At 38.9% G+C, this 25540-nt stretch overlaps 1 protein-coding gene across 7 annotated transcripts in view; it reads left to right on the plus strand.

Moving 5' to 3' along the window:
- The window catches only part of ADAL (adenosine deaminase like), a 39104-nt gene extending 14798 nt beyond the window's left edge, over window positions 1–24306 (plus strand). For 6 of the 7 annotated variants that reach the window (XM_057488756.1, XM_036923661.2, XM_036923663.2 and 3 more), the window contains 7 exons: window positions 1016–1103; window positions 3180–3261; window positions 5292–5418; window positions 6435–6515; window positions 8368–8506; window positions 22866–22966; window positions 23513–24306. In XM_057488756.1, the coding sequence (XP_057344739.1) occupies window positions 1016–1103; window positions 3180–3261; window positions 5292–5418; window positions 6435–6515; window positions 8368–8506; window positions 22866–22966; window positions 23513–23707 (813 nt within the window). In that variant the 3' untranslated portion in view covers window positions 23708–24306. Of the gene's footprint in view, window positions 1–1015; window positions 1104–3179; window positions 3262–5291; window positions 5419–6434; window positions 6516–8367; window positions 8507–22865; window positions 22972–23512 lie in introns of all 7 variants that reach the window. The other variant, XM_057488758.1, reaches the window with a different exon arrangement.
- The last annotated feature ends 1234 nt before the right edge of the window (window positions 24307–25540 follow it).

The following is a 25540-nucleotide window of genomic DNA, read 5'->3' on the forward strand; positions in this document are numbered from 1 at the left end:
CTGGAGCTATGTACTCTCTAAGGCTGACTCTCCGGACGTGGTGAATCTGAGCCTCCCGATATATTTATATTCCTTTTTCGTTTTCATTAAAAAAAACAAACAGATGAGGCCCAGACGTTGGATTGCAGTGACTCCCCCACGATAGTGCCACCCTGTCAGGCACCATCTGCACAAGCAGCCAACCCTTGTTCCTTTGCCTGGATGCTGCACTTGCATGTCCGTGTGCATGCATGCAGTCAAAGCAGGTTAAGATGATATCAACTGTAAGGACTAACTGGGGCTGTTTGTCACAGCATTTCCAACCTAGTCCTTTTTTCTAGATTGGGTATTTTTTAGGATTGATAGAAGAGAAGGAAAACATACCTTCATTCAGTCTTTAGGTATAGTTTACTCTGGTCATTTACTAGTTCTTGGATTACTGAGATATGTGCTACATAGAATTTTATTCATTATTACCCCTTTTCTTTGCCTCAGAGGATTTTTCCTAAGTATTTCTGGGGAAAATTTAGCCCTGCCTGAAGAAATTCTTGACAAGTACATCTTATTCCTAAGTAACTTGATTGAGAACCTTGAACCATGACTTAAATGGTACATCAGTAATATCTAATCATTTTAGCTGCTTATTTCCGCATATACCTTCCTGGTACTACACACACACTCACAGATGGTTTAAATTTTGCCTCATTTCTCTGTTTTATCGATCTGTTGTTATGAACATTAGGAAGTAGAGAAATGGTTATAAAGTGGCTAAAAGAAGAGAAGAGAAATAAAAGATGTAGGTAATGTGCAAATTTGAATTTAATGTGAGAATGAGGGGACTTTGAAAGCTATTAGAAATGTCCTAGTTCTGTCACAGTCTCCACCAGGGGTGTGACAAAGTGGATAATCTTAACAATTCAGGGGACTTCAGTATTCCTTCCGAATCAAATTTAATGCATGAAATAAAGCTGTAACACTGGCATTTTCATTGGGACCTGTGATTAACATTAGCAATATTGTGTACATTAATTATCAGGTCACAAAAGATGTCATTAAAGAATTTGCAGATGATGGTGTTAAGTACCTGGAACTAAGGAGCACACCCAGAAGAGAAAATGCTACAGGTAGAATTTAATTACTCTCCAGCAAACATGCTTTTTTCCATTTGCTTTTTGATCATTCATGTATTTGCAAGTTGAAAATGTGAAGCACTTACTTTACACTGTTGTAAAAGTAGAGTCAACAGTCCAGTCTTCTGATGTACATTAATGATGTCCATTATTAATGAATGAGTTATTCTTAAGTTAAAAAAATCAGGTCAGATATTATCTGTTTAAGGGAAATGAAGAGGCCTGCAAAAATTAATTTTATCCTGGTTTGTTTTTCTCACTACGCTCCTTATAGTTGTATCATCTTAGAGGCTAATTCTTGCTCTCTGAATCAAGGGTGCTTGGAAGATAACGCCACTGAGTGGACGCAGAATCATGTTTTATGACAGTCACTGAATTAACGATTATTCAGTCACTCTCAGAATGATAGTATCTTAGACCAGGAACAGGCTGTCATGTTATAAAACCTTCCTGGATAGAAATGAGTGGATCTCTATTTAGTCTGGAGAAATTTCTTGGGACCTTCTTTCTATAAGAGCATCATCAGGAGATATTTTGTAGTATCACTGAGTCCTTCTTAGTACCTTGTCTGTTACCTGAAGAGGCCCTACCAGGTCATCTCACACCCTGATGTGTAGCCCAGTCATCATTCAGGGGGCAAAGTTTTTTTAAACTACACACAGTAAAGTAAATATTGAAATGGGACAAGCAGAAGATTCTTATGCTGGTAATGAGAATAGTGAAAGGGAAGGAGAGAAGAAACCACTTATTAGAGCCAGTTTGCTCTTTGAATGGAGTCAAAGGGAGATGTTAACCTAAAAATGCATCAGTAAGGGAATGGTTAAATAAAGCTTAATGGAACATTAGGCAACCATTAAAAATACATGCAAAGAACACTTTAATGATACAGGGATATGCTCAGAAGACAGTGTTAAATGACTGAACAGTAGCATCTCATCTATTTAAAAAAATGTATATGTATACTTAGAAAAACAAAGATGATGGTTTTATCTTTGGTGGGATTACAGATGATTTTCCTTTTTTATTATTTTCTGAGTTTCACTGGTGATTTTCCACCCAAAGTAGGTATTTTATAGTTGGGGCACAGAGTATTTCAGAGGAGGTTGTTCTGGAAAGCCCCCCGGAAGAGGACGACGTGAGCATCCAAACTTGGGAGCACATCTCTACTGCCCTGGACAAGAAACACAGCCTGAGCAGAACTAAAGAAAAAAGAACACAGGATAGAAGGTTTTCCTGTACTAATGGGAAAACATTCTGCTAATAGAGAAAAATCATTTTTGTTGTTTTGTTTTTTAAGGACAGGCCTTAGAGAAGGGCATAATGTTCTTGTTTTGTTTGAACAAGCATTTATAATTTTTCCAGCAATTTGTGAGAGTAGTTCTATGTCCATTGAATCTAAGGATAATTTTTAAATACGCTTGTGTTTTGTATGTCTTCTTTTTTCTTTCTTTTTTTTTTTTTTATTAAGGTATCATTGACATACACTCTTATGAAGGTTTCATAAGAAAAACAATGTGGTTACTACATTCACCCTTATTATCGAGTCACCCCCATGCCCCATTGCAGTCACTGCCCATCAGTGTACTAAGATGCCACAGAGTCCCTACTTGTCTTCTCTGAGCTACACTGCCTTCCCCATGACCCCACACACACCATGTGAACTAATCATAATACCCCTCAATCCCCTTCTCCCTCCCTCCCCCCTCCCTCCCTTTTGGTAACCACTAGTCCCTTCTTGGAGTCTGTGAGTCTCCTGCTGTTTTGTTCCTTCAGTTTTGCTTCGTTGTTATACTCCACAAATGAGGGAAATCATTTGGTATTTGTCTTTCTCTCCCTGGTATGTCTTCTTTTTCATTTAATTTTTCTGGTACTTCAATTTTTTTTTCCAGTTTTATTAAAGTACAATTAGCATTTACTAAAATGTACCCATAAGAGCTGTGTTTTATGTCATCTTTAACCATGTTCCTGTTACAACATGAACTGATAATGTAATTGTTCATATAGGCATGCTAATGTTGAAGGATGAAATAATTGATCTCTTTACAAATGTTTTATTTGTGTTCTTTGCAGGAATGACTACAAAGACTTATGTGGAATCTGTACTTGAGGGTATAAAACAGTCCAAACAAGAAAACTTAGACATTGATGTTAGGTAAGAAGCATTGTACCTTAGTGGTCACCATTTTAAAACTAGAGTGTGAAAATGTTACTATTTTGATCATGAGTATTTTGGATTTTTATAAATCACCCAATAACTAACTTTTATCTTATAATAGAAAAAAAACAGAATTAAAAATGCTGTTGTTTAAACTTAAGAATGCAATTCTGATTTAATTCACATGACAATAAAATTCTTAGTACTGTGGCTCTAGTGAAGTATGGCTTCAGCTAAAATCTAGACTTCTTACTGTGACATATTAAGGTTCCACATGGTCTGGCTGCCTTGCTTACTTCAACAGCCTCATCTGGACCATTTGTCACTTATTATGCACTGGTCTGCTCTCTGTTCCTCAAATAGCCCCAAATTGTCCCACCTCAGCACTTTTGTACTTTCTGTTACCTTTACCTAGAACATACTTCCACCATATCTTTGACTTCTCATTATTTAGGTCTCAGTTTGGCTACCACTTTCTCACAGGAGTCTTCCTTTGCCACCTTATCTGAAGTGCCCCTACCAAATCCTCTAGTCACCTTGTTTATTTTCTTCATGGCACTCTTCTTAACAATTATCTTGTTTTATTTGTGTATACATACTCACCCACTAGAATGTAAATTCAGTGAGGCCAGGGACCTTGTCTTCTGATTCATCTCTATACCTCTAATACTTAGATCAGAGCTGGTACATAGTCAGGCCTCACTAAGTTGTTGAAGAACACAAGAAAGCTAGCTGTATAGTTTCTGGGTATAAGATCTCTCAAAATAAGTTTAACTAGACCAATAGCTCAATACAAAAACACAAAAGACAAGAATTCAGAAAAGAAGACATACAAATGGCCAATAAATATATAGAAAACTATTTAAACTCACTAATCAGATAATTGTAAAAAGAAAATATTACAGTGCCATTTCAGTAGTCCTCCCTTCCCCCAAAAGAGAGTAATAAACAGGGTTTGTGAATTTACACATTGCTGGTGGGCATATATAATTAATAAAACCTCTCTAAGGAACAGTATATATTAAGATCTATAAAAAGAATTTACCCTCTGACTCAGTAGTTGTCTTCTAGAAATGTATCCTAAGGAAATAGGATTTATGTGTAAGAGTCTTCATTGTTGTATTACTTATAACAAAAAGGAGAAAACATCCTAAAATGTCTGGCTATCAGGACAATTATATTATGTTCATATGATTTATATTGTTTTCTAACATTATTTAATGGCAGGGGAAATTAAGTGGGAAAAAGACTCCTTTTATATGTAGTTGATCCACATTTTGTAAGTAAATGCTAGAGGAATTTATTTTTGTGTGTGAATAAACAGATAAACTAATAAATGCTGGAAGAAAATTACACAATATTAACAGGTTCTCTGGGTATTAGATTCCTTGTAGAATTCCAGCTCATATATGAAGAATGAATTTGTATCAGCTATTCGATACATGTTAGAATTAGAATATTAATAATTTTTAAGCCACCTATGAAATACTGCTGCCAAAAAATTGAATCTGATCTAATTAAGCCTCTAGCCTAGAATTTCCAATTTATAGGAAATACAAGAGGCAGGAGAACATGGTAGCAACACAGGGGTTCAATCAACAAAATCCAAACAGTGGAAAGCTTTGTAGAATAAAAGACCTGGTTTCTTCAGCAGGTAAATTCAAGAAAAGAGGTAGGGAGTAAAGGGTGGGGATGTAGAGGGGGTGGCTGTAAATTTTAAAAGACTTAAAAGAGACATGGACCAACACAATGTGTGGACCTCGGTTGGATTCTGAATCAAGCAAACTAAAAAAATAAATACATGAACAAAAAAACCACGAGACAATTAGAATTTTGAACACTAGCTGGATATTTGATACTATTTAGGAATTTATATCTCATTCCCTCTGGCAAAATAAGATGTCAGGTTTGTACTTTTCTTAGTAAGATATATTACATGTAGCCTGCATACCTTTCTGGTCATATGTATATTTGTCTTCTTTATCTGCACTATATTCCTTTTCAACTGTATTTTTCTTATATTAAAGGTATTTAATAGCAATCGACAGAAGAGGTGGCCCTTCAGTAGCCAAGGAGACTGTTAAACTTGCTGAAGAGTTCTTTCTTTCTACTGAGGATATAGTTCTTGGCCTTGACTTCAGTGGTGACCCTACTGTAAGTTATTTTCCCTAAATACATTTTATTTCTAAAAGGTAGAATCAGTTTGGGATGAGGATTAGTTAGAGCGTCTTGCATTCCCTCATAGGTCCAGCAGACTCTTTGTGTGGATGAAGCCCTATTCTGCCCTGGATAACCAGAATGTCTACAGCAACTGTTCTTAGCCAGGGTTCTGTGAAAGTATTAAGCCCCCTAAAAAAGAAAAAAAAAAAGACTTGCATAACAATATTATTTTCTCCATTCTTTTAAAGATGGTACCATTCTACATACATAGCAGAGAAGATAATTCATTACATACAATCCATGTCTAATGGCTAATGCTTAATTATGGCTAGGGATAATTATCTTATAGAATCCCCAATTGAGAAAGGCTGGCTTAGAGCTTCTTGAATGTCATATTCAAGCAGAGTGCCTCACCTGTGACACTCTTGACACTTTGGGCCAAATCATTCTTTGTTGGAGGAGGATTTCCTGCACTTTTTAAGACATTAAGCAGCATCCCTGGCCTCTACCCACTAGATACTAGTAGCATACTGCTACCTGTGGCAACCAAAAATGTTTCTAGACATTGCCAAATGTCCCTTGGGGGGGCAGAATCACTCCTGGTTGAAAACCATTGACTCAAGAGAATCCCATGAAAGTTCTTATGGCTTTGACTAAACCTGGACTGTTCTGTTCTTGTGTGATCCATCTGGTAGGACCTTTACTAATCATGGAGGTTCCTGAGTCAGATGGGTTTTCCTTCTTAGCTGTAGATATGTCATATCATACCATATATAAAATTTGGTGACTGTTCTGTCTTCCTTAGCTGATACTTAGGATTCTGGAGAACAGTGTGTCATTGACAACTTTGTATTCCCTAAAGTGTCATGCTTTAAAAACAAAATGTGTAAATGATTCAATCTGCCTTTTTTTTTTCCCTGCCATTATTTTATTCCCATCATTATTTTATACCCAGTTCTTCAGTTTGCCAGGAATTCTCATGTATCCTCATTTTAACTTTCATCTTCAAGGTAGGACAAGCAAAAGATTTCCTGGAACCCCTGTTAGAAGCTAAAAAAGCTGGCCTTAAGTTGGCATTGCATCTGTCCGAGGTAAATAATATTGTAAAATTAGGCTGGAAAGGATAGATTACAATGGAAATAATAATTTGCAAATGGCTAAAAATTAACCTGGTTGGACCATAATTTTTAGAGGGGGAAAGTATAAATATTTTAAATTGTCAATTATAATGATAAAGGCATGGTTCACTTTAGTCCCTCTTGTTACTGTTTTTATGTTTTTGTGATTCCTGGGTGTGGCTGTTGATTTGTAGTATAGCCCTGTCATTAAGACAGCTTAACAATGTCTTGATAGAGAAAATACATCAATTTCTATCATCAGCCTTGTCATTGGCAAGCTGAGACTGAGAAAATTACCAGTTCCTCTCACTTGTCCTTATAGAGGAAGGGACTTGATTATATCACATGCACTGTCAAGAAGGGAAATAGCTCATCAGGAGATCAGGTGCCCCTCACTGCCCCAGCAATTTGGCAGCATGAACACAGCGATAGATAATGGCTGGAGAATAGTCACTTTATTAAGCACATCCCTGTGAGGCAGGTAAGGGACTGTATCTACTGCACTTGTCCCTGTTGCACAGATGGATTTGCTTTCTGTCTCAGTATTTCTACCTATTTGTTTCCCCCCTCTTTTTTTTTTCCATACTAAAAGCTGTACATAATTAATGTATACAACTTGTTGAGTTTGGATTTGTTTTTTAAATGCAAGAAATAATACTTAGTCTACTTACCTCACAGAGCTATTGTGAATATTAGAGAGGCAATGTCTAAAGGTTGAGTGGCATCATAATTTCAAGGTTAAGGAAAAAATTAGAGCTTCTTGTCAACATTGGTGTTTTTCATGTCTGTAGCAGAGTCAGTAATCTAGTGGCAGAACTTACAGTCTAGGGTCCATATTTCCACACTGATCAAAAAACTCTTTCACACAGGACACCCTCAAGGTGACCTAACTGATGCTAGATTGAAGGCATTGGTCAGTGTAATGGAACAGCCAGCATGTATTACTGTAACTGCCATCTCTGGGCCTTGTACATAACATCAGATTCTGCTCTCTATCTTAGTTGCTGTTGCTTTACTTCTTTGATCCACTGGATATGAAACATTTCATTTCAAGATGTAATGGTCATTTACCTTTAAGGCTATCCAGAAGATGAAGAATACAGCTAGACCTTTGCAAGGTGGTTGTAGTATGTACGCAGCTAGCCATGTCAAAATAAAACACTAGCACACTGTATCTGGAGAGTCGGAGCCCTAGAGTCTGTCAGAGCCAGGTTTCACCCTTACCTCTACCATTCACTAGCTCTATGACCTTGGACAACTTTTTTAAAAAGCTTTATATTTTTAACTACAAAAGTTATATGTATCTGAAGAAAATCCAACTACAAAGAAGTAAAATGTAGAAGGAAAAAAATAAAAAATAAAAAGTCCCCCCTTCCCATTTCAGTTCTGTTCCCTCGATCCCTTTGTTTGGTATTTATATTTTTCCAGATGTTTTCTAATATATATGATCACATATACACAACGCAGAACCATAAACATATAGGGTTGTGGGGTTTTGTTTTTGCAAATTACTTTTTCTGAGCTTTAATTTCATCTTAGTACTTTGTAAGATTCTTGAGAAAAGGCACAAAGTAGGTCCTTACTTTTTAAATTATGATTATTATTAGACTCTATAATTATTATCATTGAAATGGGTCTAGAGGAATACTGAGAAATGAATGGGAACATAAAAGACAGAGAAGAAACCTGGAACAAAATAAGTAGTTAAGCTTTCCAGAATGTCTGCATTACCTCCTTACAGAGACAAAGTCTATGGCTATAGAAAAAAGTACTTTTAGGAACCACTGAAAGAGGTTACTGATGTTCTCTCTTTCCATTTTTTGAGATTCCAAACCAAAAAAAAGAAACCCAAGTACTCCTGGATCTGCTTCCTGACAGAATTGGGCATGGTACATTTCTCAACTCCTCTGAGGGAGGATCCCCAGACCTGGTGGACTTTGTGAGGCAACACAAGATACCACTGGGTAAGGCTTAGGGCTTCAGACCCTTCACACAACACTTTGTCCCTCCACCAGCCCCCAGGTTGCAACCCACATGTAAAGAAGTACTATTTTAAATATATAAATATCATTCAGGAACTAAAAGATGCATGGCAGGAGGATTAAAAATGGCAGTGTGAGAGGTGAGACAGACGCTTCCTCCTAAAACCGCATATAATATGAAAATATAATTAATACAACTAATCCTGAAAGAGCACCAGGAAAGAGGACTGCAGTAGACTGCATACACCTGGAGAAAACAGCAGACCTCATGGAACAGGGTAACATACCAAAGCTGTGGCCTGATGGGACCCAAGCCTTTTCCCCATCCCACCTTACTGCCTGGAGAAAGAGAAATGGAGCAGGGAGGGAGTGGAGGCCTGGGATTGCTGAATACCTAACTCCGGAGATCTCCTCTGAGAGCACAAACCTACATTTAATGGTGCTTTCATGATACTCTCGTGATTAGGGGATTGGAAAGCTAAAACAGGCAGAATTCCTGAAGAGACTGAGATTCCAGCTGCTTGTGGAAATCAGGGATCCATATCCAGCTGCTCTGGGACAAAAGACAGGCGGGTAGTCTGAGAGACTTCCTAACAAGGAAGCCCTTAGTAAGAGGGCTGCTAAAGAGTCAAGGATTGGACAGAGCTTACTGCTCAGGAGAAAGTAAAGGTAGACGAAATTGTCTGGGTGCACTCTGCCCAGCAGGTTGGGAGCTTTCACGATCTACAGGTGCTCCAGCTCCCTGGCTGGCTACACAGCTCCAGGGACCTCCTCCGTGATATGCAGCCTACTGTGCCTTCTCCCTGCCAGCCCCACCTGGCTCGCAAACCAGCAAACCCTACCCTGGAGTTAGGCCAGCCACAGGGAAAATCTGTCTACAGCAACTACAAACGCAAAGCATAGAGGCTTATACCTGTGTGCTCTGCCCACTCGTTCTAGTAGTGGAGACAGGCATAGCAGCCGGGAAGCAGGAAACAGTTTTTTCCTCCCCCCAGGCACCAATTCCACTCCCCTGCGACCCCCGACATTGCTCCAGGAGCTGAGCAGCTCCAGGGAGTGGAGCTTCTGGACACTAGAGGGCGCCAGGTACAAATATGAAATGCTAAAGGAACCTGGTTCAGAGTAATATAACTCCTGAGCAAGATGACATGAACCTCATGACTCTTCCTGAAAGGGAGTTCAAAATAAAAATCATTCACATACTAATGGAGGTAAAGAAAGATATTCAAAAACTCAGAAATGAATTCCGGTCAGAAATCCAATCATTGAAGAGCACAATGGAGGGAATTAAAAGCAGATTGGATATGGTAGAGGAGACGATAAATGAAATAGACACTAGAGAAGAGGAATACAAAGAAACTGAGGTACAGAGAGAAAAAAGGATCTCTAAGAATGAAAGAATATTGAGAGAACTGTGTGAACAATCCAAACGGAACAATATTCGCATTATAGGGGTACCAGAAGAAGAGAGAAAGAAAGGGATAGAAAGTGTCTTTGAGGATGTAATTGCTGAAAACTTCCCCAATATGAGGAAGGAGAGACTAGCTCCTTGGGGGCACAGATCTCCCAACACAAGGGACCCAAGGAAGACAGCACTAAGACATATAGTAATTAAAATGGCAAAGATCAAGGATAAGGACAGACTGTTAAAACCAGCCAGAGTAAGAAATAAGATCACATACAAAGGAAAGTCCATCAGGCTAACATCAGACTTCTCAGCAGAAACCTTACAGGCCAGAAGGGAGTGGCATGATGTATTTAATGCAATGAAGCAGAAGGGCCTGGAACCAAGATTACTTTATCTGGCAAGATTATCATTTAAATTTGAAGGAGGGATTAAACAATTTCCAGATAAGCAAAAGTTGAGAGAATTTACCTCCCATAAACTATCTCTACAGTGTATTTTGGAGGGACTGCTGTAGATGGAAGTGTTCCTAAGGTTTAATAGCTGTCACCAGAGGTAATAAAACCACAGTAAAGTAGAACATCTAATTATTAAGCAAATGCAAAATTAAGTTAACTATCCCCAAAGTCAATCAAGGGATAGACAAAGAGTACAGAATATGATACCTAATATATAAAGAATGGAGGAGGAAGAAAGAGGAGGAAAAGAAAAGAACCTTTAGATTGTGTTTGTAATAGCATATGAAGTGAGTTAAGTTAGACTCTTAGATAGTAAAGAAATTAACCTTGAACCTTTGGTAACCACGAATCTAAAGTCTGCAATGGCAATAAGTACATACCTATTGATAATCACCCTAAATGTAAATGGACTGAATGCACCAATCAAAAGACATAGAGTCACTGAATGGATAAAAAACAAGACCCATCTATATGCTGCCTACAAGAGACTCATTTTAAACCCAAAGACATACACAGACTAAAAGTGAAGGAATGGAAAAAGATATTTCATGCAACTAATAGAAAAAAGCAGGAGTTGGAGTACTTGTATCAGACAAAATAGACTTCAAAACAAAGAAAGTCACAAGAGACAAAGAAGGACATTACATAATGATAACGGGGTCAATCCAACAAGAAGATATAACCATTATAAATATATATGCTCCCGGAGGCGGAGCCAACATGGCGGCGTGAGTAGGACAGTGGGAATCTCCTCCCAAAAACATATATACTTTTGAAAATACAACAAACACAACTAGCCCTAAAAGAGAGACCAGAAGACGCAGGACAGTGGCCAGACTGCAGCTACACCAGCGAGAACCCAGCGACTGGTGAAAGGGGTAAGATACAAGCCCCGGCCTGCGGGACCCGAGCGCCCCTCCCCCCAGCTCCCGGCGGGAGAACAATAGGCAGAGCGGGAGGGAGACGGAGCCCAGGACTGCCGAACACCCAGCCCCAGCCATCCGGGCCAGAGCGCAGACACAGTATATGCCCAGGGGGCCCTGGATACTGGGAGAACAGGGGGTAAGACCTCAGAGCGGGTGCTGAAGCTGATGCCCCTGTGACAAAGAAAAGCGGGGGCTTTTTGAAAGTCTTAAAGGGACAGGGACTTAACAGCTTGACGGAAACAACCCAGGTCACAGTACAGCAGCTGGAAATTACAGGGAAAACCGGGTGCACTAACCCCCTGGGCAACAGCTCTGAGACCCCTCACGGAGGCAAACAGTCAAGCAGCCCCCCCATCCATCACCCCACCGGGCGCTGCGAAAGCAGAGAAGCAGCCTGAGACAAATTCCGCCCACAGAAAGGGAAATTTCTCCCTCCCGGCCAGGCAAGACACAAAGACCCACTCTACACGCAATTACCCAACACAAGCCACTAGGGGTCGCAGTTGCCCCAGTAAAGAAAGGCCAGTAGTAAGTGAAAATTTTGGCCCTCCCAGCTGACAGTCAATAGCACCTGTCAACATGAAAAGGCAAAAAAGTATGATCCAGACAAGACTAACCCAGACAGCTTCAGCATCTGCTACATCTTCCCCTGAGAAGGAACCTGGGGAGATAGATTTAGCCAGTCTACCTGAAAAAGAATTCAAAACAAAAGTCATAACCATGCTGATGGACTTGCAGAGAAATATGCAAGAACTAAGGAAGGAGAATTCAGAAATAAAACAAGCTCTGGAAGGACTTCAAAACAGAATGGACGAGATGCAAGAGACCATTAATGGACTAGAAAACAGAGAACAGGAACGCAGAGAAGCTGATGCAGAGAGAGATAAAAGGATCTCCAGGAATGAAAGAATTTTAAGAGAGCTGAGTGATCAATATAAAAGAAATAATATAAGAATCATAGGCATTCCAGAAGAAGTAGAGAGAGAAAAGGGGATAGAAAATGTCTTTGAAGAAATAATTGCTGAAAATTTCCCCAAACTAGGGGAAGAAATGGCCTCTCAGACCACAGAGGTACACAGAACTCCCATGACAAGGGATCCAAGGAGGGCAACACCAAGACACATAATAATTAAAATGGCAAAGATCAAAGACAAGGACAAAGTATTACAAGCAGCCAGAGAGAAAAAAAAGGTTACCTACAAAGGAAAACCCATCAGGCTATCATCAGACTTCTCAACAGAAACCCTACAGGCCAGAAGAGAATGGCATGATATACTTAATGCAATGAAACAGAAGGGCCTCGAACCAAGACTACTGTATCCAGCACGAATATCATTTAAATATGAAGGAGGGATTAAACAATTCCCAGACAAGCAAAAGTTGAGGGAATTTGCCTCCCACAAACCACCTCTACAGGGCATCCTACAGGGACTGCTCTAGATGGGAGCACTCCTAAAAAGAGCACACAACAAAACACCCAACATATGAAGAAGGGAGGAGGAGGAATAAGAAGGGAGAGAAATAAAGAATCATCAGATTGTGTTTATAATAGCTCAACAAGCGAGTTAAGTTAGACAGTAAGACAGTAAAGAAGCTAACCCTAAACCTTTGGTAACCACAAACTTAAAGCCTGCAATGGCAATAAATTCATACCTTTCAATAATCACCCTAAATGTAAATGGACTGAATGCACCAATCAAAAGACACAGAGTAATAGAATGGATAAAAAAGCAAGATCCATCCATATGCTGCTTACAAGAGACTCACCTCAAACCCAAAGACGCGCACAGACTTAAAGTCAAGGGATGGAAAAAGATATTTCAAGCAAACAACAGAGAGAAGAAAGCAGGTGTTGCAATTCTGGTATCAGACAAAACAGACTTCAAAATTAAGAAAGTAACAAAAGACAAAGAAGGACATTACATAATGATAAAGGGCTCAGTCCATCAAGAGGATATAACCATTATAAATATATATGCACCCAATACAGGAGCACCAACATACCTGAAACAAATATTAACAGAACTAAAGGAGGAAATAGAATGCAACGCATTCATTCTAGGAGACTTCAACACACCACTCACTTCAAAGGACAGATCCACCAGACAGAAAATAAGTAAGGACACAGAGGCACTGAACAACACACTAGAACAGATGGACCTAATAGACATCTACAGAACTCTACATCCAAAAGCAACAGGATACACGTTCTTCTCAAGTGCACATGGAACATTCTCCAGAATAGACCACATACTAGGACACAAAAAGAGCCTCAGTAAATTCCAAAAGATTGAAATCCTACCAACCAACTTTTCAGACCACAAAGGCATTAAACTAGAAATAAACTGTTCAAAGAAAGCAAAAAGGCTCACAAACACATGGAGGCTAAACAACACGCTCCTAAATAATCAATGGATCAATGACCAAATCAAAATGGAGATCCAGCAATATATGGAAACAAATGACAACAACAACACTAAGCCCCAACTTCTGTGGGACGCAGCAAAAGCAGTCTTAAGAGGAAAGTATATAGCACTCCAAGCATATTTAAAAAAGGAAGAGCAATCCCAAATGAACGGTCTAATGTCACAACTATCAAAATTGGAAAAAGAAGAACAAATGAGGCCTAAGGTCAGCAGAAGGAGGGACATAATAAAGATCAGAGAAGAAATAAATAAAATTGAGAAGAATAAAACAATAGCAAAAATCAATGAAACCAAGAGCTGGTTCTTCGAGAAAATAAACAAAATAGATAAGCCTCTAGCCAGACTTATTAAGAGGAAAAGAGAGTCAACACAAATCAACAGTATCAGAAATGAGAAAGGAAAAATCACAACAGATCCCGCAGAAATACAAAGAATTATTAGAGACTACTATGAAAACCTATATGCTAACAAGCTGGGAAACCTAGGAGAAATGGACAACTTCCTAGAAAAATACAACCTTCCAAGACTGACCCAAAAAGAAACAGAAAATCTAAACAGACCAATTACCAGCAACGAAATTGAAGCGGTAATCAAAAAACTACCAAAGAACAAAACCCCCGGGCCAGATGGATTTACCTCGGAATTTTATCAGACATACAGGGAAGACATAATACCCATTCTCCTTAAAGTTTTCCAAGAAATAGAAGAGGAGGGGATACTCCCAAACTCATTCTATGAAGCTAACATCACCCTAATACCAAAACCAGGCAAAGACACCACCAAAAAAGAAAACTATAGACCAATATCCCTGATGAACGTAGACGCAAAAATACTCAACAAAATTTTAGCAAACCGAATTCAAAAATACATCAAAACCATCGTACACCATGACCAAGTGGGATTCATCCCAGGGATGCAAGGATGGCACAACATTCGAAAGTCCATCAATATCATCCACCACATCAACAAAAAGAAAGACAAAAACCACATGATCATCTCCATAGATGCTGAAAAAGCATTTGACAAAGTTCAACATCCATTCATGATAAAAACTCTCAGCAAAATGGGAATAGAGGGCAAGTACCTCAACATAATAAAGGCCATCTATGAAAAACCCACAGCCAACATTATATTGAATAGCGAGAAGCTGAAAGCATTTCCGCTGAGATCGGGAACTAGACAGGGATGCCCACTCTCCCCACTGTTATTTAACATTGTACTAGAGGTCCTAGCCACGGCAATCAGACAAAACAAAAAAATACAAGGAATCCAGATTGGCAAAGAAGAAGTCAAACTGTCACTATTTGCAGATGACATGATACTGTACATAAAAAACCCTAAAGACTCCACCCCAGAACTACTAGAACTGATATCGGAATACAGCAAAGTTGCAGGATACAAAATCAACACACAGAAATCTGTGTCTTTCCTATATACCAACAATGAACCAACAGAAAGAGAAATCAGGAAAACAACTCCATTCACAATTGCATCAAAAAAAATAAAATACCTAGGAATAAACCTAACCAAAGAAGTGAAAGACTTATATTCTGAAAACTACAAGTCACTCTTAAAAGAAATTAAAGGGGACACTAACAGATGGAAACGCATCCCATGCTCATGGCTAGGAAGAATTAATATCGTCAAAATGGCCATCCTGCCCAAAGCAATATACAGATTTGATGCAATCCCTATGAAACTACCAGCAACATTCTTCAATGAACTGGATCAAATAATTCAAAAATTCATATGGAACCACCAAAGACCCCGAATAGCCAAAGCAATCCTGAGAAAGAAGAATAAAGTAGGGGGGATCTCACTCCCCAACTTCAAGCTCTATTATAAAGCCATAGTAATCAAGACAATTTGGTACTGGCACAAGAACAGAGCCACAGACCAATGGAACAGACTAGAGAATCCAGACATTAACTCAGACATATATGGTCAATTAATATTTGATAAAGGAGCCATGGACATACAATGGCGAAATGACAGTCTCTTCAACAGATGGTGCTGGCAAAACTGGACAGCTACATGTAGGAGAATGAAACTGGACCATCGTCTAACCCCATATACAAAAGTAAACTCAAAATGGATCAAAGACCTGAATGTAAGTCATGAAACCATTAAACTCTTGGAAGAAAACATAGGCACAAACCTCTTAGACATAAACATGAGTGACCTCTTCTTGAACATATCTCCCCGGGCAAGGAAAACAACAGCAAAAATGAGCAAGTGGGACTATATTAAGCTGAAAAGCTTCTGTACAGCAAAAGACACCATCAATAGAACAAAAAGAAACCCTACAGTATGGGAGAATATCTTTGAAAATGACACATCCGATAAAGGCTTGACGTCCAGAATATATAAAGAGCTAACACGCCTCAACAAACAAAAAACAAATAACCCAATTAAAAAATGGGCAAAGGAACTGAACAGACGGTTCTCCAAAAAAGAAATACAGATGGCCAACAGACACATGAAAAGATGCTCCACATCGCTAATTATCAGAGAAATGCAAATTAAAACTACAATGAGGTATCACCTCACACCAGTAAGGATGGCTGCCATCCAAAAGACAAACAACAACAAATGTTGGCGAGGCTGTGGAGAAAGGGGAACCCTCCTACACTGCTGGTGGGAATGTAAACTTGTTCAACCATTGTGGAAAGCAGTATGGAGGTACATCAAAATGCTCAAAACAGACTTACCATTTGACCCAGGAATTGCACTCCTAGGAATTTACCCTAAGAATGCAGCAATCAAGTATGAGAAAGATCAGTGCACCCCTATGTTTATCGCAGTACTATTTACAATAGCCAAGAATTGGAAGCAACCTAAATGTCCATCGATAGATGAATGGATAAAGAAGATGTGGTACATATACACAATGGAATACTACTCAGCCATAAGAAAAGGGCAAATCCAACCATTTGCAGCAACATGGATGGAGCTGGAGGGTATTTTGCTCAGTGAAACAAGCCAAGCAGAGAAAGAGAAATACCAAATGATTTCACTCATCTGTGGAATATAAGAACAAAGGAAAAACTGAAGGAACAAATATATATGCTCCCAACACAGGAGTACCTACATATGTGAAATAAATACTAAATGAATTAAAAGGGGAAATAGAATGCAATGCATTTATTCTAGGAGACTTCAACACTCTGCTCACTCTGAAGGATAGATCAACCAGACAGAAATAAGTAAGGACACAGAGGCACTGAACAACACATTAGAACAGATGGACCTAACAGACATCTACAGAACTCTACACCCAAAAGCAGCAGGATACACCTTCTTCTCAAGTGCACATGGAACATTTTCAAGAATAGATCATACACTAGGCCACAAAAAGAGCCTCAGTAAATTCAAAAAGATTGAAATTATACCAACCAGTTTCTCAGACCACAAAGGTATGAAATTAGAAATACATCATGCAAAGAAAATGAAAAATCCCACAGACACATGGAGGCTTCACAACATGCTCCTAAATAACCAATGGATCAATGACTGAATAAAAATAGTTCAAGTAATATATGGAGACAAATGGCAACAATAATTAAACACCGCAAAATCTGTGGGATGCAGCCAAGGCCATGCTAAGAGGGAAGTATATTGCAGTACAGGCCTACCTCAGGAAAGAAGAATGATCCCATATGAGCAGTCTAAACTCACAATTAATGAAACTAGAAAAAGAACAACAAATGAGGCCCAAAGTCAGTAGAAGGAGGGACATAATAAAGATTAGAGCAGAAATAAATAAAATTGAGAAGAATAAAACAATAGAAAGAATCAATGAAAGCAAGAGCTGGTTCTTCAAGAAAATAAACAAAATAGATAAAACCCCTAGCCAAATTTAATCAAGAAAAAAAGAGTCTACACACATAAACAGAATCAGAAATGAGAAAGGAAAAATCACTACGGACACCACAGAAATACAAATAATTTAGAGAATACTATGAAAAATTATATGCTAACAAAGTGGATAACCTAGAAGAAATGGATTACATTCTAGAAATAACAACCTTCCAACGCTGACCAAGGAAGAAACAGAAAATCGGAACAGACCGATTACCAGCAACGAAATCGAACTGGTAATCAAAAAACTACCTAAGAACAAAATCCCTGGACCAGATGGCTTCACTGCTGAATTTTATCAAACATTTAGTGAAGACCTAATACCCATTCTCCATAAAGTTTTCAAAAAAATAGAAGAGGAGGAAATACTTCTAAACTCATTCTATGAGGCCAGTATCACTTCAATACCAAACCAGGCAAAGACACCACAAAAAAAGAAAATTACAGACATTGCAATATCCCTGATGAACATAGATGCAAAAATACTCAACAAAATATTAGCAAACTGAATTCAAAAATACATCAAAAAGATCATCCATCATGGTCAGGATGCAGGGAATGCAGGGATGTTACAGTATTCGAAAATCCTTCAACCTCATCCACCACATAAACAAAAAGGACAAAAACCACATAATCATCTCCATAGATGCTGAAAAAGCATTTGACAAAATTCAACATCCATTCATGATAAAAACTCTCAACAAAATGGGTATACAGGGCAAGTACCTCAACATAATAAAGGCCATATATGACAAACCCACAGCCAACATTATACTTAACAGCAAGAAGCTGAAAGCTTTTCCTTTAAGATCAGAAACAAGACAAGGACGCCCACTTTCCCCACTTCTATTCAACCCAGTACTGGAGGTCCTAGCCACGGCAATCAGACAACACAAAGAAATAAAAGGCATCCAGATTGGCAAGGAAGAAGTTAAACTGTCCTTGTTTGCAGATGACACGATATTGTACATAAAAAACCCTGAAGAATCCACTCCAAAACTACTAGATCTAATATCTGAATTCAGCAAAGTTGCAGGATACAAAATTAATACACAGAAATCTGTGGCATTCCTATACACTAACAATGAACTAACAGAGAGAGAAATCAGGAAAACAATTCCATTCACAATTGCATCAAAAAGAATAAAATACCTAGGAATAAACCTAACCAAGGAAGTGAAAGACTATACTCTGAAAACTACAAGACACTCATGATAGAAATTAAAGAAGATACCAATAAATGGAAACACATCCCATGCTCATGGATAGGAAGAATTAATATAGTCAAAAATGGCCATCCTGCCAAAAGCAATCTATAGATTTAATGCAATTCCTATCAAATACCAACAGCATTCCTCAACGAACTAGAGAAAATCATCCTAAAATTCATATGGAACCACAAAAGACCCTGAATAGCCAAAGCAATCCTGAGAAGGAAGAATAAAGGAGGGGGAATTATGCTCCCCAACTTCAAGCTCTACTACAAAGCCACAGTAATCAAGACAATTTGGTACTGGCACAAGAACAGACCCATAGACCAATGGAACAGACTAGAGAGCCCTGATATAAACCTAACCATATATGCTCAATTAATATATGATAAAGGAGCCATGGACATACAATGGGGAAATGACAGCCTCTTCAACAGCTGGTGTTGGCAAAACTGGACAGCTACATGCAAGAGAATGAAACTGGATCATTGTTGAACCCCATAAACAAAAGTGAACTCGAAATGGATTAGAGACTTGAATGTAAGTCATGAAACCATAAAACTCTTAGAAGACAACATAGGCAAACATCTCCTGAATATATAAGCATGAGCAACTTCTTCCTGAACGCATCTCCTCGAGAAAGGGAAACAAAAGCAAAAATGAACTCATGGGACTACATCAAACTAAAAGTTTTCTGTATGGCAAAGGACACCATCAACAGAACAAAAAGGCATCCTACAGTATGGGAGAATATATTTGTAAATGACATATCCAACAAGGGGTTAACATCCAAAATATATAAAGAACTTACACACCTCAACACCCAAAAAGCAAATAACCCAATTAACAAATGGGCAGAGGATATGAAGAGACAGTTCTCCAAAGAAGAAATTCAGATGGCAAACAGACACATGAAAAGATGCTCCACATCAGTTCTCCAAAGAAGAAATTCAGATCACCAACAGACACATGAAACGATGCTCCACATCACTAATCATCAGGGAAATGCAAATTAAAAGCACAATGAGATATCACCTCACACCAGTTAGGATGGCCAGCATCAAAAACTAAGAACCACAAATGCTGGCGAGGATAAGGAGAAAGGGGAACCCTCCCACACTGCTGGTGGGAATGTAAGCTAGTTCATCCATTGTGGAATACAATATGGAGGTTCCTCAAAAAACTAAAAATAGAAATACCATTTGACCCGGGAATCCCACTCCTTGGAATTTACCCAAAGAATACAACTTCTCAGATTCAAAAAGACATATGCACCCATATGTTTATCGCAGCACTTTTTACAATAGCCAAGATATGGAAGCAACCTAAGTGTCCATCAGGAGATGAATGGATAAAGAGGTGGTACATATACACAATGGAATACTATTCCGCCATAAGAAAGAAACAAATCCTACCATTTGCAACAACAAAGATTGAGCTGGAGGACATTAGGCTCAGTGAAATAAGCCAGGCAGAGAAAGACAAATGCCAAGTGATTTCCATCATCTGTGGAGTATAACAATGAAGCAAAACTGAAGGAACAAAATGGCAGCAGACTCAGAGACTCCGAGAATGAACCAGTGGTTACCAAAGGGCAGGGGTGTGGGAGGGCAGGTGAGGAGGGAGGGAGAAGGGGATTGAGGGGTGTTATGTTTAGTACACATGGTGTGTGGGATCACAGGGAGAACAGTGTAGCACAGAGAAGGCACACAGTGAATCTGTGGCATCCTGCTGCACTGACAGACAGGGACTGCATTGGGGTATGGGTGGGGACTTGATAATATGGGTAAATGTAGTAACCACATTGTTTTTTCATGTGAAACCTTCATAAGAGTATATCAATCATACCTTAATAAAAAATGTTAAATAAATAAATAAAAAGATGCATGGTACATGTACTTTCTGAGCTTCATTTAAGTAAGAGAAGGTTTTAGCTCCCATTAGAATATAAGCTCCATGAGAGCAGGCCCTTATCTGTCTTATTCCCTGCTACATTCCCTAGTTCCTGGAACTCAGTATTATTTTGAAGGAATAAGGTCATCTAGTATTCTGAAATGAGTTTAGGCAAATTAACATGTATTATGAAAATGTGTACATTTACTTACAAGTTAAGAATCATGGAAAATTCTAAGTATATTTATATATGACTGTTAACCATTACTTGTTGGTCTACATGTATACATGGAGGTACTTTTATTTACAAATATTTCTGAAGTGCCTACTCTATTCCAGTCACTGTTCAATTGCTGGGAACAGAGAAGGTTTCTTTCCAAGGAACACTTATATTCTAGCATAAGTAAGAGAGATAGTAACCAAATACACAAGAAAAATCATCAGTGTTAGGTTCTTTGAAGAAAATTAAACAAGCTGACAAAATAGTGATAAGATCCAAGCACTTTCAATTGGATGGTCAGAGAGGGCCTTTCTGAAGAGGGAAGGAAATAATCGACTAAAAACCATTTTACTGAATGATCGATTTGCTGAATTTACAAATTCACCAATTGGCAAAAACACTGGTGTGGATGTGTGTTTTTAACTGTAGAGTTTCCAGCAATTCATAATGGGTGAGATTTTTTTTTTCTGTAACTAAGCGTACAAAAATAGAGAAAAAGAAAAGCACTTGCACAGTGAACTTACTTGGTGTGTTGGCCCAGCTCAGTGAGGGGGCAAGTTGGGTTTACTATGCCTTGGACTGAGCAGCCCTGTGTTGAGGCTGCCTTACCCATGAAGTATGTTACCCTGGCTGGGGAGCCCAGTACAGTGTTCCCAGGCAGGAATTTGTTAATAATAGAAGTCATGCCTAAGATGGATGGGTGTCTGAGTAAAGGAATTTTGGGGTTTTCTTGAAGCCATGGAAAAAGTCCGTCTCTGCTATTGGCTTTTGTAACGCTGTAACTCTCAAGCAGTACTACCATTTTCCTTCCTTAATCTTAGCTTCCACTGTCAGACCAGGAAGAAGTACAGCAATCCTTCAAAATTCCTTCTGCTCCCAGTACTTCCCTGCCTCTTCATGGTGACTGGCTCATAATACTCTTCTTTTCTCTCCATTTTGATAAAAGAAATGGGGACACACATGGCTGGGAAGGGGATATTAATTCCCTGCTTGGTACAATTGCTGCCATAGTTGTAGCATACATTTCCCAAGCAACTACACTAACTGAACTACAAATTTTCACAGAACAAATGCTGGCAAGGATGCAGAGAAATGGGAACCCTCCTACACTGTTGGTAGGAATGTAAATTGGTGCAACTGCTGTGGAAAGCAGTATGGAGGTTCCTCAGAAAACTAAAAGTAGAAATACCATTTGACCCAGGAATTCCATTCCTAGGAATTTACCCGAAGAAAACAAGATCCCTGATTCAAAAAGACATAGGCACCCCTATGATTATTGCCACACTGTTTGCAATACCCAAAATACAGAAGCAACCTAAGTGTCCATTAGCGGATGAATGGATAAAGATGTACATATACACAATGGAATATTATTCAGCCATAAAAAGAAAAGCTTCCTCCCATTTGCAACAGCATAGATGGATCTAGAGTGCATTATGCTCACTGAAATAAGCCAGGTGGAGAAAGACAAATACCAAATGATTTCACTCATTTGTAGAGTATAACAACAAAGCAAAACAGGAGGAACAAAATAGCAGTAGACTCATAGACACCAAGAAGGGACTACTGGTTATGAAGGGGGAAGGGTTAAAGAGGGGGAAAAGGATTAAGGGGCACAATTTGCAATCACGATACAGGTTGGTCATGGGGAGGGTAGTACAGCACCGAGAATACAGTTAATGATTCTGTAACATCTTACTACGTTGATGAATGGTGACTACACTGGAGGGGGTGAGGACGTGATTAATATGGGTAAATGTTGAACCAACATAAGATTGTATATCAATGATACTTTAATAATAATAAAAGAAAAAGTCCATTGTGTGAAAAAATACTAAAAATTAGCAGTTTGGAAAGATTTTTTATGTATCTACTTGAACAAATAGTGAATGAGTCTGCTAATCTGCTTTTAACAAGATTCTTCTTTCCCTTTTCATCTAGAACTCTGTTTGACCTCAAACCTCAAAAGTCAGACAGTTCCATCTTATGACCAGCATCATTTCAGGTTCTGGCACAGCATTGCCCATCCTTCTGTGATCTGTGTAAGGTGTTAAGTGTGAAGCATTTTGCTCCTTTTTAGTCCCTGAGTTTCATTAGGTCAGACCTTAACTATCTGGCTGACTGCCTTGCATGCCTGAGGGTGCCCAAGTAGAGGAGAGAGGGGGATTGGGGCAGGAGAGGCTGCAAAGGGCTAGAGTGACTCTGGTTTGGCTCTATGGGAAAAGGTCCTGGACAATACCTGGGGGAGTATGAAGAAGAAAACAGATGTCCAGCACCCATCCCTTGAGACTCTGCTTTATTTGATCTGTGGTGAGGCACGGGCATAGATACATTTTAAAAGTTCCCTAGATCATTTTAATATGCAGCCACAGTTGGAAGCCACTGCTCTGGTGTTTTGTTCTGTTTTGTTTTTAAAAAGGATAAACAAGCCTGTTTAGTCAGATATGCATAGATGCATTTATAGGCCCCTATTTAAACTCTTAAAAAAAAAGCATGGTAAACAGGAAAATAGATTCTAAACAAAAATTGTTGTTTTTTAAAAAATCATTTCCTTGTTGATTGTGAAACTTTTTTGCTTATATTGGCAGACTGATGATAAGGGTGTTTTTGCAACAGACCTTTCTCAAGAGTACCGGCTGGTGGCTCAAACATTTAATTTGACCCAGTCCCAGGTGTGGGATTTGTCTTATGAATCCATCAACTACATCTTTGCATCTGAAAGCATCAAGTCTGAACTGAGGAGGAAGTGGAATCATCTAAAGCCCAAAGTACTACACTTGTAAGCTATGATGAGATGAACTACTTTCGAGGTGTGTTGTAACCAAGATCTTCCCACCATATCCTACTTAGTAAACTGGGATTTTAAATAGAGTTAAATAGTGTTAAGTTCCCTTAACACTCCATTTGAAGCACAGCAGCTAAGCACCACGGACTCCAGCACCAGCACCTTACTTACGGTGGGCTCTGTTAAGTATGTCTTCAACTGACTAGCAGACTCTGCAGTCTGACATAGCTTACCTCCATGCTGCTTCCTGGAAGGCCTTACATGTTCCTGCTAACTAAACTCCCTATTCCACCAGTGATTTTGACTTAACAGCCCCTCTCCATCAGGAATATCAAAGTAATTTCTCATCAGGAAAAGTTTTATAATTACTAGTCAAAATAAGGTGCAGAGAGAGGGGAAAACAGATTGCCCCCAAGACCTTAAACCTTCTAGCTTGTGACAATAGCTCTGTATTTTGTTGTGCTCACGTTAATAAGACTTCCTTTACTCAAGTATTCCCCAAAGCTGCTGACTCCAGGCTACACTGCCTACCATGGATTTTTGTGAATATAATCTACTTTGGGTGACTCTACTGACAGATAAAGCTAACTGCTGAGACCTGGCTTTGTCCTTCTTGTGATTAACCCCTCTGGAATCAAGGTAGTCTTTTTTTTTGTCTTATTTTGACTATAATGGAGCTATGCTGGCCAGACACTTCTTGAGCTCTAGGGTACTTTAAGGTTTCTACTTCCAGCCTGTAATCTCACTTCCAGTTGTTCCACACATTTGTTTCTGGAAGAACCCCCTGGTAGGTGTAGGAGGAATTTAAATGCCTAACTAAAATATCTCCATATAACATCGGTTTTCTGTGTCTTCAAGCATCACGTTGTTGGGAATACTTAGTAACATTTTATATGTCAAAACTTTGAGACCTACATCTCACTGGATAGCTGTTTGAGTGTATAAGAATAAAGTTTTCATTTTATATTTTGAAATAGATAATGGAGAGAATTGGTCCATCCTTACACTCATATCTCATCATTCCTTCTCTACCTGGTCACCATAAAAATAGTTCTCTACAGAGTTGACAAGATAGCCTTTACACTCAGATTATAGTGGAAAAGAAATGCAAGTAACATAGAGGATAGAGGATACATGTTAAGTTCTATGGCATTGGCCATAGAGAACAGGCAATAGAAGGGAAAATAACAAGGGGAGAAAACAGAGAAAGACCAACCAGCGCTAGGGGAACTAGCTGCTGAGAACAGATACCACTACCCAGCGCCTGCTCAGACTCCCTGCTTCCTTTGCTGTACATGCCACCCAGTCCATCCCCACAAAGGTCTACTGGGTATTAAAAGGGTAGGGGGATGCCTAAATCTTCTTGCTCCCCCAACAGTGGCCTTGGTTTCTCTTTCTTAGAATGGTTAGAGACAATTTATTATTTCTTCTTCCATCCTCAGGAATAGCAGATTCGGTAGCAGATAATGGCCTGTGAGCTAGTTTGAGATGAACTGGGTTTTCCTGAGTAAAAGAGTTTGCCTCTGCCCTATTCCTTTTACATTCTGGTCATCTGGAGGTTGAAGGGCTAGTCCTGGGTCTTTTAAAATAAGACTCACTCTCCACACCCAGTTATGATGAGTCCTAATGTATGTGGATACAGATAGCAAGGTAGGATTTATAATCTACTATCTTTTTTTTACCACATTCTAATTTGTTTCTCATTCTAGAACATAAAGTAACCCCATGCAGGGAGCCAAAAAAAGCAAGTAAAGGCTACCTAAGGAACATTAAGTTGTTCCAAGGCAACAATTTAATCATAATTTGCATATATATATCAAAAAGAAAAACA

Source organism: Manis pentadactyla, chromosome 11 (assembly GCF_030020395.1).
Source record: "Manis pentadactyla isolate mManPen7 chromosome 11, mManPen7.hap1, whole genome shotgun sequence".
NCBI classification, from domain to species: Eukaryota; Metazoa; Chordata; class Mammalia; order Pholidota; family Manidae; genus Manis; species Manis pentadactyla.